This window comes from Nicotiana tomentosiformis, chromosome 2 (assembly GCF_000390325.3).
Source record: "Nicotiana tomentosiformis chromosome 2, ASM39032v3, whole genome shotgun sequence".
Taxonomy (NCBI): domain Eukaryota; kingdom Viridiplantae; phylum Streptophyta; class Magnoliopsida; order Solanales; family Solanaceae; genus Nicotiana; species Nicotiana tomentosiformis.
The window spans coordinates 72,456,208-72,470,530 of record NC_090813.1 but is presented as its reverse complement, the minus strand read 5'-3'; the positions used below and the strand labels follow the sequence as shown (position 1 = coordinate 72,470,530).

Below are 14,323 nucleotides of genomic sequence, written 5' to 3'. Positions count from 1 at the left end.
GGGCAGAAATGTCTATCTAAATTAGCCCTTAATTTATCTAAATCTCTAATATAATCTCTGGGCTGTTCCTCCATTAATATTTTAAGGGCATTAATGGTGGATCCTGAATTAATGGCCTTTGCGTATGAATCGTCGGCAGATTGGCAACCTCCTTGAGCACATGGAGATGAGGTTCCCCATCTTCGTGTAATTCTCTCGAAACCCTAATAAATAATTTATTTACTGGGGTAGAAATATTTTGTAACTGTGTAAGAGCTTCGTCTTTTGTAAGAGAACAGTGGGGATAAGTCAAGAAATAATTCTTGGCTTGAATTCTAAATTTTTAGACGGTGGCATATTTGTAATAAGAGTGAGGCCTCCGAATCAGAGCTCCCTTCAACTTGGTGAAATGAATTGGAGACTGGAGTACCATATATACTAGAACCCTTAATAGCCTTATTGATCCAGTTCACACACGTGGCGTCCATCCGTTATAATATTATCGGATGGTCGCGTATTTTTAAAAGTGGGCCCCACATATCTGTACTATTCACTGTAGATGATTGAATGTTGTCGGAGTGTAATCATTGCATATTCAAATTTCAAATTAAATGTATCCGGATTAGAAAGTCAATGCTTGCCGTGACTTTCCTAGAACTTGCTGGGCATGTTTGTCACATTATATATCATGGGGGGGGGGGGGGGTTGCATTAATGCAACCAATGGCTTCAATACATTGGGCCTATAACCAATGCTGGATCTGTGAATTTATTAAATGGGCTTACTCTGGGCCTGGCCCAGAATCAACGTGAGTTTGATGTGGACTTAATTGAGTCCATTTTTTTTCGATTTTGGGGGGAACTAGATACTGCAGCATTTATGACCCCCCGTAGCTATAGAGTGTTTTGGGCCGTGGTAGTGGACCAGGAGCCCAATGGAACACTACCTGCCTTTCGTGATATATATTATTCTGTACAAGATATCACTGGGCATAACTAGCTCTGATTCGGAGACCTCACTCTTATTAGGGATATGTCATCAATGATGTTATAAGTTACATTATTGGAATAAGATTTTGCATTAAAATCTAAATGACCACTAATATAATTATGAATGCCTAATGATCTGGCCCAAGCATTCTTACCTGTTCTGCTTGGCTCCTCCAGTATCAGACTCAATGGTCTATCACTACTATTATTCTTCACTGGCCTCGCAGATGGGTCTTGGAAAACCTCATCTAACCATTGCTCTATATCATCTGGGACCGCATAGCTTTGTGGATCCCATTTTAAAATAAATAGTTGTTTAGGAGGGAAGAAATATCTATCTAAATTAGCCCTTAATTTATCTAAATATCTAATATAATCTCTGGGCTGTTCCTCCATTAATATTTTAAGGGCATTAATGGTGGATCCTGAATTAATGGCCTTTGCGTATGAATCGTTGGCAGATTGGCAACCTCCTAGAGCACATGGAGATGAGGTTCCCCATGTTCATGTAATTCTCTGGAAACCCTAATAAATAATTTATTTATGAGGGTAGAAATATTTTGTAACTGTGTAAGAGCTTCGTCTTTTGTAAGAGAACAGTAGGGATAAGTCAAGAAATAATTCTTGGCTTGAATTGTAAATTTTTTAGACGGTGGCATATTTGTTATAAGAGTGAGGTCTCCGAATCAGAGCTCCCTTCAACTTGGTGAAATGAATTTGAGACTGGAGTACCATATATACTAGAACCCTTAATAGCCTTATTGATCCGGTTCACACACGTGGCGTCCATCCATTATAATATTATCGGATGGTCGCGCATTTTTAAAAGTGGGCCCTACATGTCTGTACTATTCACTGTAGATGATTGAATGTTGTCGGAATGTAATCATTGCGTATTCAAATTTCAAATTAAATGTATCCGGATTAGAAAGTCAATGCTTGCCGTGACTTTCCTAGAACTTGCTGGGCATGTTTGTCACATTATATATCATGGGGGGGGGGGGGGTTGCATTAATGCAACCAATGTCTTCAATACATTGGGCCTATAACCAATGTTGGGTGTGTGAATTTATTAAATGGGCTTACTCTGGGCCTGGCCCAGAATCAGCGTGAGTCTGATGTGGACTTAATTGAGTCCATTTTTTTTTGATTTTGGGGGGAACTATATACTGCAGCATCTATGACCCCCCGTAGCTATATAGTGTTTTGGGCCGTGGTAGTGGACCAGGAGCCCAATGGAACACTACCTGCCTTCCGTGATATATTTTCTTCTGTACAAGATATCATTGGAATTAACTAGCTCTGATTCGGAGACCTCACTCTTATTAGGGATATGTCATCAATGACGTTATAAGTTACATTATTGGAATAAGATTTTGCAATAAAATCTAAATGACCACTAATATAATTATGAACCCCTAATGATCTGGCCCAAGCAGTCTTACCTGTTATGCTTGGCCCCTCCAGTATCAGACTCAATGGTCTGTTACTACTATTATTCTTCACTGGCCTCGCAGATGGGTCTTTGAAAACCTCACCTAACCATTGCTCTATATCATCTGGGACCACATAGCTTTGTGGGTCCCATTTTGAAATAAATTGTTGTTTAGGAGGGCAGAAATATCTATCTAAATTAGCCCTTAATTTACCTAAATCTCTAATATAATCTCTGGGCTGTTCCTCCATTAATATTTTAAGGGCATTAATGGTGGATCCTGAATTAATGGCCTTTGCATATGAATCGTTGGAAGATTGGCTACCTCCTTGAGCACATGGAGATGAGGTTCCCCATGTTCGTGTAATTCTCTGGAAACCCTTATAAATAATTTATTTACTGGGGTAGAAATATTTTGTAACTGTGTAAGAGCTTCGTCTTTTGTAAGAGAACAGTGGGGATAAGTCACGAAATAATTCTTGGCTTGAATTCTAAATTTTGTAAATGGTGGCATATTTGTAATAAGAGTTAGGTCTCCGAATCAGAGCTCCCTTCAACTTGGTGAAAGGAATTGGAGACTGGAGTACCATATATACTAAATCCCTTAATAGCCTTATTGATCCAGTTCACACACGTGGCGTCCATCCGTTATAATATTATCGGATGGTCGGGCATTTTTAAAAGTGGGCCCCACATATCTGTACTATTCACTGTAGATGATTGAATGTTGTCGGAATGTAATCATTGCATATACAAAATTCAAATTAAATATATCCGGATTAGAAAGTCATGCTTGCCGTGACTTTCCTAGAACTTGCTGGGCAAGTTTGTCACATTATAAATCATAGGGGGGTGGTTGCATTAATGCAACCAATGACTTCAATACCTTGGGCCTATAACCAATGTTGGGTCTGCGAATTTATTAAATGGGCTTACTCTGGGCCTGGCCCAGAATCAGCGTGAGTCTGATGTGGACTTAATTGAGTCCATGTTTTTTCGATTTTTAGGGGAACTAGATACTGCAGAATCTATGACCCCCCGTAGCTATAGAGTATTTTGGGCCATGGTAGTGGACCAGGAGCCCAATGGAACACTACCTGCCTTCCGTGATATATTTTCTTCTGTACAAGATATCACTGGGCTTAACTAGCTCTGATTTGGAGACCTCACTCTTATTAGGGATATGTCATCAATGACGTTATAAGTTACATTATTGGAATAAGATTTTGCATTAAAATCTAAATGGCCACTAATATAATTATGAACTCCTAATGATCTGGCCCAAGCAGTCTTACCTGTTCTGCTTGGCCCCTCCAGTATCAGACTCAATGGTCTGTCACTACTATTATTCTTCACTGGCCTCGCAGATGGGTCTTCGAAAACCTCACCTAACCATTGCTCTATATCATCTGGGACCACATAGCTTTGTGGGTCCCATTTTGAAATAAATAGTTGTTTAGGAGGGCAGAAATGTCTATCTAAATTAGCCCTTAATTTATCTAAATCTCTAATATAATCTCTGGGCTGTTCCTCTATTAATATTTTAAGGGCATTAATGGTGGATCCAGAATTAATAGACTTTGCGTATGAATCGTTGGCAGATTGGCAACCTCCTCTACTTGATCTGCCATCAATTTGGAAAACTCCAAAATCAATGAAGTATCTGTCTTTCTCCACGTATGTTTTAACATCGGAGGAGGTCTTAGCTCCCTGAATGTTCGGATGGAAATGTGCTGACCTGGTTGGGGAAGTGAGGTCGAATGCTCTATTATTGGTGCAGATATACTTGCCTTTGAATTGGATGAGCACATGGAGAAGAGGTTCCCCATCTTCGTGTAATTCTCTGGAAACCCTAATAAATAATTTATTTACTGGGGTAGAAATATTTTGTAACTGCTTAAGAGCTTCGTCTTTTGTAAGAGAATGGTGGGGATAAGTCAAGAAATAATTCTTGGCTTGAATTCTAAATTTTTTAGACGGTGGCATATTTGTAATAAGAGTGAGGTCTCCGAATCAGAGCTCCCTTCAACTTGGTGAAATGAATTGGAGACTGGAGTACCATATATACTAGAACCCTTAATAGCCTTATTGATCCAGTTCACACACGTGGCATCCATCCGTTACAATATTACCGGATGGACGCGCATTTTTAAAAGTGGGCCCCACATGTCTGTACTATTCACTGTAGATGATTGAATGTTGTCGGAATGAAATCATTGCATATTCAAATTTCAAATTCAATGCATCCGGATTAGAAAGTCATGCTTGCCGTGACTTTCCTAGAATTTGCTGGGCAAGTTTGTCACATAATAAATCATGGGGGGGGGGGGGGAGGGGTTGCATTAATGCAACAAATGGCTTCAATACATTGGGCCTATAACCAATGTCGGGTCTGTGAATTTATTAAATCGGCTTACTCTGGGCCTGGCCCAGAATCAACGTGAGTCTGATGTGGACTTAATTGAGTCCATTTTTTTCGATTTTGGGAACTATATACTGCAACATCTATGACCCCCCGTAGCTATAGAGTGTTTTGGGCCGTGGTAGTGAACCAGGAGCCCAATGGAATACTACCTGCCTTCCGTGATATATTTTCTTCTGTACAAGATATCACTGGGCTTAACTAGCTCTAATTCGGAGACCTCACTTTTATTAGGGATATGTCATTAATGACGTTATAAGTTACATTATTGGAATAAGATTTTGCAATAAAATCTAAATGACCACTAATATAATTATGAACCCCTAATGATCTGGCCCAAGCAGTCTTACCTGTTCTGCTTGGCCCCTCCAGTATCAGACTCAATGGTCTGTCACTACTATTATTCTTCACTGGCCTCGCAGGTGGGTCTTCGAAAACCTCACCTAACCATTGCTCTATATCATCTGGGACCACATAGCTTTGTGGGTCCCATTTTGAAATAAATTGTTGTTTAGGAGGGCAGAAATGTCTATCTAAATTGGCCCTTAATTTATCTAAATCTCTAATATAATCTCTGGGCTGTTCCTCCATTAATATTTTAAGGGCATTAATGGTGGATCCTGAATTAATGGCCTTTGCGTATGAATCGTTGGAAGATTGGCTACCTCCTTGAGCACATGGAGATGAGGTTCCCTATCTTCGTGTAATTCTCTGGAAACCCTTATAAATAATTTATTTACTGGGGTAGAAATATTTTGTAACTGTGTAAGAGCTTCGTCTTTTGTAAGAGAACAGTGGGGATAAGTCAAGAAATAATTCTTGACTTGAATTCTAAATTTTGTAGACGGTGGCATATTTGTAATAAGAGTGAGGTCTCCGAATCAGAGCTCCCTTCAACTTGGTGAAATGAATTGGAGACTGGAGTACCATATATACTAGATCCCTTAATAGCCTTATTGATCCAGTTCACACACGTGGCATCCATCCGTTATAATATTATCGGATGGATGCGCATTTTTAAAAGTGGGCCCCACATGTCTGTACTATTCACTGTAGATGATTGAATGTTGTCGGAATGTAATCATTGCATATACAAATTTCAAATTAAATATATCCGGATTAGAAAGTCATGCTTGCCGTGACTTTCCTAGAACTTGCTGGGCAAGTTTGTCACATTATAAATCATAGGGGGGTGGTTGCATTAATGCAACCAATGACTTCAATACCTTGGGCCTATAACCAATGCTGGGTCTGTGAATTTATTAAATGGGCTTACTTTTTTTTTTAGAGCTCCGAATAGGGTCGAGCCGGAAATTACTCGCCGTACCGATCCAGTATCGGAAAGGTCGAATGGTAACGAATCGAGGACTGATCCTATGGTAATAAAAATGTTCGAGGAGCTCACCAAAATAATTGAATCGGGGGAGAAGAGAATCGAAGCCAACAATAAAAAGCGGAGACATACAACTCTCGAGTTGACCAGATACCGGGGGCACAGCCAATCTTGAAATGGATGGATTCGAAGAAGTTTGTACAAAAGTCATTTCCTCCAAGTGCGGCTCTGAAACCTATTCCAAAATATAATGGGACCACTGATCCCAACGAGCATGTTACTTCATATACATGCCCCATCAAGGGTAACAATTTAGAAGATGAGGAAATTGAATCTGTGCTGTTGAAAATATTCGGAGAGACCCTTTCGAAGGGAGAAATGATTTGGTATCACAACCTGCAACCAAATTCCATCGACTTATTTTCCATGTTAGCAAATTCTTTCGTAAAGGCACACGCCGGGGCCATAAAGGTCGCACCGAGGAAATCGGACCTTTTCAAGGTAAGACAAAGGGATAATGAAATGTTGAGGGAATTCGTATCCCGATTTCAAATGGAACGTATGGAGTTGCCACCGGTCACAGATGATTAGGTTGTTCAAGCTTTAACCCAAGGGTTGAACGAGCGGAGTTCGATAGCATCACAATAGGGAACTAGATACTGCAGCATCTATGACCCCCCGCAGCTATAGAGTGTTTTGGGCCGTGGTAGTGGACCAGGAGCCCAATGGAACACTACCTGCCTTCCGTGATATATTTTCTTCTGTACAAGATATCACTGGGCTTAACTAGCTCTGATTCGGAGACCTCACTCTTATTAGGGATATGTCATCAATGACGTTATAAGATACATTATTGGAATAAGATTTTGCATTAAAATCTAAATGACCACTAATATAATTATGAACTCCTAATGATCTGGCCCAAGCAGTCTTACCTGTTCTGCTTGGCTCCTCCAGTATCAGACTCAATGGTCTGTCACTACTATTATTCATCACTGGTCTCGCAGATGGGTCTTCGAAAACCTCACCTAACCATTGCTCTATATCATCTGGGACCACATAGCTTTGTCGGTCCCATTTTGAAATAAATAGTTGTTTAGGAGGGCAGAAATGTCTATCTAAATTAGCCCTTAATTTATCTAAATCTCTAATATAATCTCTGGGCTGTTCCTCTATTAATATTTTAAGGGCATTAATGGTGGATCCTGAATTAATGGACTTTGCGTATGAATCGTTGGCAGATTGGCAACCTCCTCTACTTGATCTGCCATCAATTTGGAAAACTCCAAAATCAATGAAGTCTCTGTCTTTCTCCATGTATGTTTTAACATCGGAGGAGGTCTTAGCTCCCTGAATGTTCGGATGGAAATGTGCTGACATGGTTGGGGAAGTGAGGTCGAATGCTCTATTGTTGGTGCAGATATACTTGCCTTCGAATTGGATGAGCACATGGAGAAGAGGTTCCCCATCTTCGTGTAATTCTCTGGAAACCCTAATAAATAATTTATTTACTGGGGTAGAAATATTTTGTAACTGTTTAAGAGCTTCGTCTTTTGTAAGAGAATGGTGGGGATAAGTCAAGAAATAATTTTTGGCTTGAATTCTAAATTTTTTAGACGGTGGCATATTTGTAATAAGAGTGAGGTCTCCGAATCAGAGCTCCCTTCAACTTGGTGAAATGAATTGGAGACTGGAGTACCATATATACTAGAACCCTTAATAGCCTTATTGATCCAGTTCACACACGTGGCGTCCATCCGTTACAATATTACCGGATGGACGCGCATTTTTAAAAGTGGGCCCCACATGTCTGTACTATTCACTGTAGATGATTGAATGTTGTCGGAATGAAATCATTGCATATTCAACTTTCAAATTCAATGTATCCGGATTAGAAAGACATGCTTGCCGTGACTTTCCTAGAACTTGCTGGGCAAGTTTGTCACATAATAAATCATGGGGGGGGGGGGTTGCATTAATGCAACCAATGGCTTCAATACATTGGGCCTATAACCAATGCTGGGTCTGTGAATTTATTAAATCGGCTTACTCTGGGCCTGGCCCAGAATCAGCGTGAGTCTGATGTGGACTTAATTGAGTCCATTTTTTTCGATTTTGGGAACTATATACTGCAACATCTATGACCCCCCGTGTAGCTATAGAGTGTTTTGGGCCGTGGTAGTGAACCAGGAGCCCAATGGAACACTACCTGCCTTCCGTGATATATTTTCTTCTATACAAGATATCACTGGGCTTAACTAGCTCTAATTCGGAGACCTCACTCTTATTAGGGATATGTCATCAATGACGTTATAAGTTACATTATTGGAATAAGATTTTGCATTAAAATCTAAATGACCACTAATATAATTATGAACGCCTAATGATCTGGCCCAAGCAGTCTTACCTGTTCTGCTTGGCCCCTCCAGTATCAGACTCAATGGTCTGTCACTACTATTATTCTTCACTGGCCTCGCAAATGGGTCTTCGGAAACCTCACCTAACCATTGCTCTATATCATCTGGGACCACATAGCTTTGTGGGTCCCATTTTGAAATAAATAGTTGTTTAGGAGGGCAGAAATGACTATCTAAATTAGCCCTTAATTTATCTAAATCTCTACTATAATCTCTGGGCTGTTCCTCCATTAATATTTTAAGGGAATTAAGGGTGGATCCTGAATTAATGGCCTTTGCGTATGAATCGTGTGCAGATTGGCAACCTCCTCTACTTGATCTGCCATCGATTTGGAAAACTCCAAAATCAATGAAGTCTCTGTCTTTCTCCACGTATGTTTTAACATCGGAGGAGGACTTAGCTCCCTGAATGTTCGGATGGAAATGTGCTGACCTGGTTGGGGAAGTGAGATCGAATGTTCTATTGTTGGTGCAAACATACTTGCCTTCGAATTGGATGAGCACAAGGAGATGAGGTTCCCCATCTTCGTGTAATTCTCTGGAAACCCTGAAGAATAATTTATTTACTGGGGTAGAAATATTTTGTAACTGTGTAAGAGCTTCGTCTTTTGTAAGAGAACAGTGAGGATAAGTCAAGAAATAATTCTTGGCTTGAATTCTAAATTTTTTAGACGGTGGCATATTTGTAATAAGAGTGAGGTCTCCGAATCAGAGCTCCCTTCAACTTGGTGAAATGAATTGGAGACTGGAGTACCATATATACTAGAACCCTTAATAGCCTTATTGATCCAGTTCACACACGTGGCGTCCATCCGTTATAATATTACCGGATGGACGTGCATTTTTAAAAGTGGGCCCCACATGTCTGTACTACTCACTGTAGATGATTGAATGTTGTCGGAATGTAATCATTGCATATTCAAATTTCAAATTAAATGTATCCGGATTAGAAAGCCATGCTTGCCGTGACTTTCCTAGAACTTGCTGGGCATATTTGTCACATTATATATCATGGGGGGGTAGATGCATTAATGCAACCAATGGCTTCAATATCTTGGGCCTATAACAAATGCTGGGTCTGTGAATTTATTAAATGGGCTTACTCTGGGCCTGGCCCAGAATCAGCGTGAGTCTGATGTGGACTTAATTGAGTCCATTTGTTTTCGATTTTGGGGGGAACTAGATACTGCAGCATCTATGACCCCCCGTAGCTATAGAGTGTTTTGGGCCCTGGTAGTGGACCAGGAGCCCAATGGAACACTACCTGCCTTCCGTGATATATTTTCTTGTGTACAAGATATCACTGGGCTTAACTTGCTCTGATTCGGAGACCTCACTCTTATTAGGGATATGTCATCAATGACGTTATAAGTTACATTATTGGAATAAGATTTTGCATTAAAATATAAATGACCACTAATATAATTATGAACGCCTAATGATCTGGCCCAAGCAGTCTTACCTGTTCTGCTTGGCCCCTCCAGTATCAGACTCAATGGTCTATCACTACTATTATTCTTCACTGGCCTCGCAGATGGGTCTTCGAAAACCTCACCTAACCATTGCTCTATATCATCTGGGACCACATAGCTTTGTGGGTCCCATTTTGAAATAAATAGTTGTTTAGGAGGGCAGAAATGTCTATCTAAATTAGCCCTTAATTTATCTAAATCTCTAATATAATCTCTCGGCTGTTCCTCCATTAATATTTTAAGGGCATTAATGGTGGATCCTGAATTAATGGCCTTTGCGTATGAATCGTTGGCAGATTGGCAACCTCCTTGAGCACATGGAGATGAGGTTCCCCATCTTCGTGTAATTCTCTGGAAACCCTAATAAATAATTTTTTTTACTGGGGTAGAAATATTTTGTAACTATGTAAGAGCTTCGTTTTTTGTAAGAGAACGGTGGGGATAAGTCAAGAAATAATTCTTGGCTTGAATTCTAAATTTTTTAGACGGTGGCATATTTGTAATAATAGTGAGGTCTCCGAATCAGAGCTCCCTTCAACTTGGTGAAATGAATTGGAGACTGGAGTACCATATATACTAGAACCCTTAATAGCCTTATTGATCCAGTTCACACACGTGGCGTCCATCCGTTATAATATTATCGGACGGACGCGCATTTTTAAAAGTGGGCCCCACATGTCTGTACTATTCACTATAGATGATTGAATGTTGTCGGAATGTAATCATTGCATATTCAAATTTCAAATTAAATGTAACCGGATTAGAAAGTCATGCTTGCCGTGACTTTCCTAGAACTTGCTGGGCAAGTTTGTCACATTATAAATCATGGGGGGGGGGGTTGCATTAATGCAACCAATGGCTTCAATACCTTGGGCCTATAACCAATGCTGGGTCTGTGAATTTATTAAATGGGCTTACTCTGGTCCTGGCCCAGAATCAGCGTGAGTCTGATGTGGACTTAATTGAGTCCATGTTTTTTCGATTTTTGGGGGAACTAGATACTGCAGCATCTATGACCCCCCGTAGCTATACAGTGTTTTGGGCCGTGGTAGTGGACCAGGAGCCCAATGGAACACTACCTGCCTTCCGTGATATATTTTCTTCTGTACAAGATATCACTGGGCTTAACTAGCTCTGATTCAGAGACCTCACTCTTATTAGGGATATGTCATCAATGACGTTATAAGTTACATTATTGGAATAAGATTTTGCATTAAAATCTAAATGACCACTAATATAATTATGAACGCCTAATGATCTGGCCCAAGCAGTCTTACCTGTTCTGCTTGGCCCCTCCAGTATCAGACTCAATGGTCTGTCACTACTATTATTCTTCACTGGCCTCGCAGATGGGTCTTCAAAAACCTCACCTAACCATTGCTCTATATCATCTGGAACCTTATAGCTTTGTGGATCTCATTTTGAAATAAATAGTTGTTTAGGAGGGCAGAAATGTCTATCTAAATTAGCCCTTAATTTATCTAAATCTCTAATATAATCTCTGGGCTGTTCCTCCATTAATAATTTAGGGGCATTAATGGTGGATCCTGAATTAATGGCCTTTGCGCATGAATCGTTGGCAGATTGGCAACCTCCTTGAGCACATAGAGATGAGGTTCCCCATCTTCGTGTAATTCTCTGGAAACCCTAATAAATAATTAATTTACTGGGGTAAAAATATTTTATAACTGTGTAAGAGCTTCGTCTTTTGTAAAAGAACAGTGGGGATAAGTCAAGAAATAAATCTTGGCTTGAATTATAAATTTTTTAGACGATGGCATATTTGTAATAAGAGTGAGGTCTCCGAATCAGAGCTCCCTTCAACTTGGTGAAATGAATTGGAGACTGGAGTACCATATATACTAGAACCCTTAATAGCCTTATTGATCCAGTTCATACACTTGGCGTCCATCCGTTATAATATTATCGGATGGACGCGCCTTTTTAAAAGTGGGCCCCACAAAGCTGTACTATTCACTGTAGATGATTGAATGTTGTCGGAATGTAATCATTGCATATTCAAATTTCAAATTAAATGTATCCGGATTAGAAAGTCATGCTTGCCGTGACTTTCCTAGAACTTGCTGGGCATGTTTGTCACATTATATATCATAGGGGGTAGTTGCATTAATGCAACCAATGGCTTCAATACCTTGGGCATATAACCAATGCTGGGTCTGTGAATTTATTAAATGGGCTTACTCTGGGCCTCGCCCAGAATCAGCATGAGTCTGATGTGGACTTAATTGAGTCCATTTTTTTTCGATTTTGGGGGGAACTATATACTGAAGCATCTATATGACCCCCCGTAGCTAAAGAGTGTTTTGGGCCGTGGTAGTGGACCAGGAGCCCAATGGAACACTACCTGCCTTCCGTGATATATTTTCTTCTGTACAAGATATCACTGGGCTTAACTAGCTCTAATTCGGAGACCTCACTCTTATTAGGGATATGTCATCAATGACGTTATAAGTTACATTATTGGAATAAGATTTTGCATTAAAAGCTAAATGACCACTAATATAATTATGAACGCCTAATGATCTGACCCAAGCAGTCTTACCTGTTCTGCTTGGCCCCTCCAGTATCAGACTCAATGGTCTGTCACTACTATTATTCTTCACTGGCCTCGCAGATGGGTCTTCGAAAACCTCACCTAACCATTGCTCTATATCATCTGGAACCTTATAGCTTTGTGGATCCCATTTTGAAATAAATAGTTGTTTAGGAGGGCAGAAATGTCTATCTAAATTAGCCCTTAATTTATCTAAATCTCTAATATAATCTCTGGGCTGTTCCTCCATTAATAATTTAAGGGCATTAATGGTGGATCCTGAATTAATGGCCTTTGCGCATGAATCGTTGGCAGATTGGCAACCTCCTTGAGCACATGGAGATGAGGTTCCCCATCTTCGTGTAATTCTCTAGAAACCCTAATAAATAATTTATTTACTGGGGTAGAAATATTTTGTAACTGTGTAAGAGCTTCGCCTTTTGTAAGAGAACAGTGGGGATAAGTCAAGAAATAATTCTTGGCTTGAATTCTAAATGTTTTAGACGGTGGCATATTTGTAATAAGAGTGAGGTCTCCGAATCAGAGCTCCCTTCAACTTGGTAAAATGAATTGGTGGAGTACCATATATACTAGAACCCTTAATATCCTTATTGATCCAGTTTACACACGTGGCGTCCATCCGTTATAATATTACCGGATGGACGCGCATTTTTAAAAGTGGGCCCCACATGTCTTTACTATTCACTGTAGATGATTGAATGTTGTCGGAATGTAATCATTGCATATTCAAATTTCAAATTAAATGTATCCGGATTAGAAAGTCATGCTTGCCGTGACTTTCCTAGAACTTGCTGGGCAAGTTTGTCACATTATATATCATAGGGGGTTTACTGCATTAATGCAACCAATAGCTTCAATACCTTGGGCCTATAACCAATGCTGGGTCTGTGAATTTATTAAATGGGCTTACTCTGGGCCTGGCCCAGAATCAGCGTGAGTCTGGTGTGGACTTAATTGAGTCCATGTTTTTTCGATTTTGGGGGGAACTAGATACTGCAGCATCTATGACCCCCCGTAGCTGTAGAGTGTTTTGGGCCGTGGTAGTGGACCAGGAGCCCAATGGAACACTACCTGCCTTCCGTGATATATTTTCTTCTGTACAAGATATCACTGGGCTTAACTAGCTCTGATTCGGAGACCTCACTCTTATTAGGGATATGTCATCAATGACGTTATAAGTTACATTATTGGAATAAGATTTTGCATTAAAATCTAAATGACCACTAATATAATTATGAACGCCTAATGATCTGGCCCAAGCAGTCTTACCTGTTCTGCTTGGCCCCTCCAGTATCAGACTCAATGGTCTGTCACTACTATTATTCTTCACTGGCCTTGCAGATGGGTCTTCGAAAACATCACCTAACCATTGCTCTATATCATCTGGGACCACATAGCTTTGTGGGTCCCATTTTGAAATAAATAGTTGTTTAGGAGGGCAGAAATGTCTATCTAAATTAGCCCTTAATTTATCTAAATCTCTAATATAATCTCTGGGCTGTTCCTCCATTAATATTTTAAGGGCATTAATGGTGGATCCTGAATTAATGGCCTTTGTGTATGAATCGTTGGTAGATTGGCAACCTCCTTGAGCATATGGAGATGAGGTTCCCCATCTTCGTGTAATTCTCTCGAAACCCTAATAAATAATTTATTTACTGGGGTAGAAATATTTTGTAACTGTGTAAGAGCTTCGTCTTT

The 14,323-nt window shown here is 40.0% G+C and overlaps 4 protein-coding genes across 4 annotated transcripts; all 4 read right to left on the bottom strand.

The window, feature by feature from the left end:
- Positions 1-3,549: 3,549 nt before the first annotated feature.
- Positions 3,550-4,389, bottom strand: LOC138905050 (uncharacterized). The gene has a single exon (XM_070193556.1). The coding sequence runs from the start codon at positions 4,387-4,389 to the stop codon at positions 3,550-3,552; it is 840 nt and encodes a 279-aa protein (XP_070049657.1).
- Positions 4,390-6,944: 2,555 nt separating this feature from the next.
- On the bottom strand, positions 6,945-7,538 carry LOC104086178 (uncharacterized). Its single transcript, XM_009590374.2, has one exon. It carries the CDS (start codon positions 7,536-7,538, stop codon positions 6,945-6,947), a length of 594 nt encoding a protein of 197 aa, XP_009588669.2.
- An 884-nt stretch (positions 7,539-8,422) lies between these two features.
- LOC117274183 (uncharacterized) lies at positions 8,423-10,278 on the bottom strand. Its single transcript, XM_070193555.1, has 2 exons — positions 10,038-10,278; positions 8,423-9,180 (listed from the first exon to the last, which is right to left on the bottom strand). The coding sequence occupies exons 1-2, from the start codon at positions 10,276-10,278 to the stop codon at positions 8,423-8,425; spliced, it is 999 nt and encodes a 332-aa protein (XP_070049656.1).
- A 2,189-nt stretch (positions 10,279-12,467) lies between these two features.
- LOC138905049 (uncharacterized) lies at positions 12,468-14,132 on the bottom strand. Its single transcript, XM_070193553.1, has 2 exons — positions 13,892-14,132; positions 12,468-12,880 (listed from the first exon to the last, which is right to left on the bottom strand). Exons 1-2 carry the CDS (start codon positions 14,130-14,132, stop codon positions 12,468-12,470), a joined length of 654 nt encoding a protein of 217 aa, XP_070049654.1.
- Between the last annotated feature and the right edge of the window lie 191 nt (positions 14,133-14,323).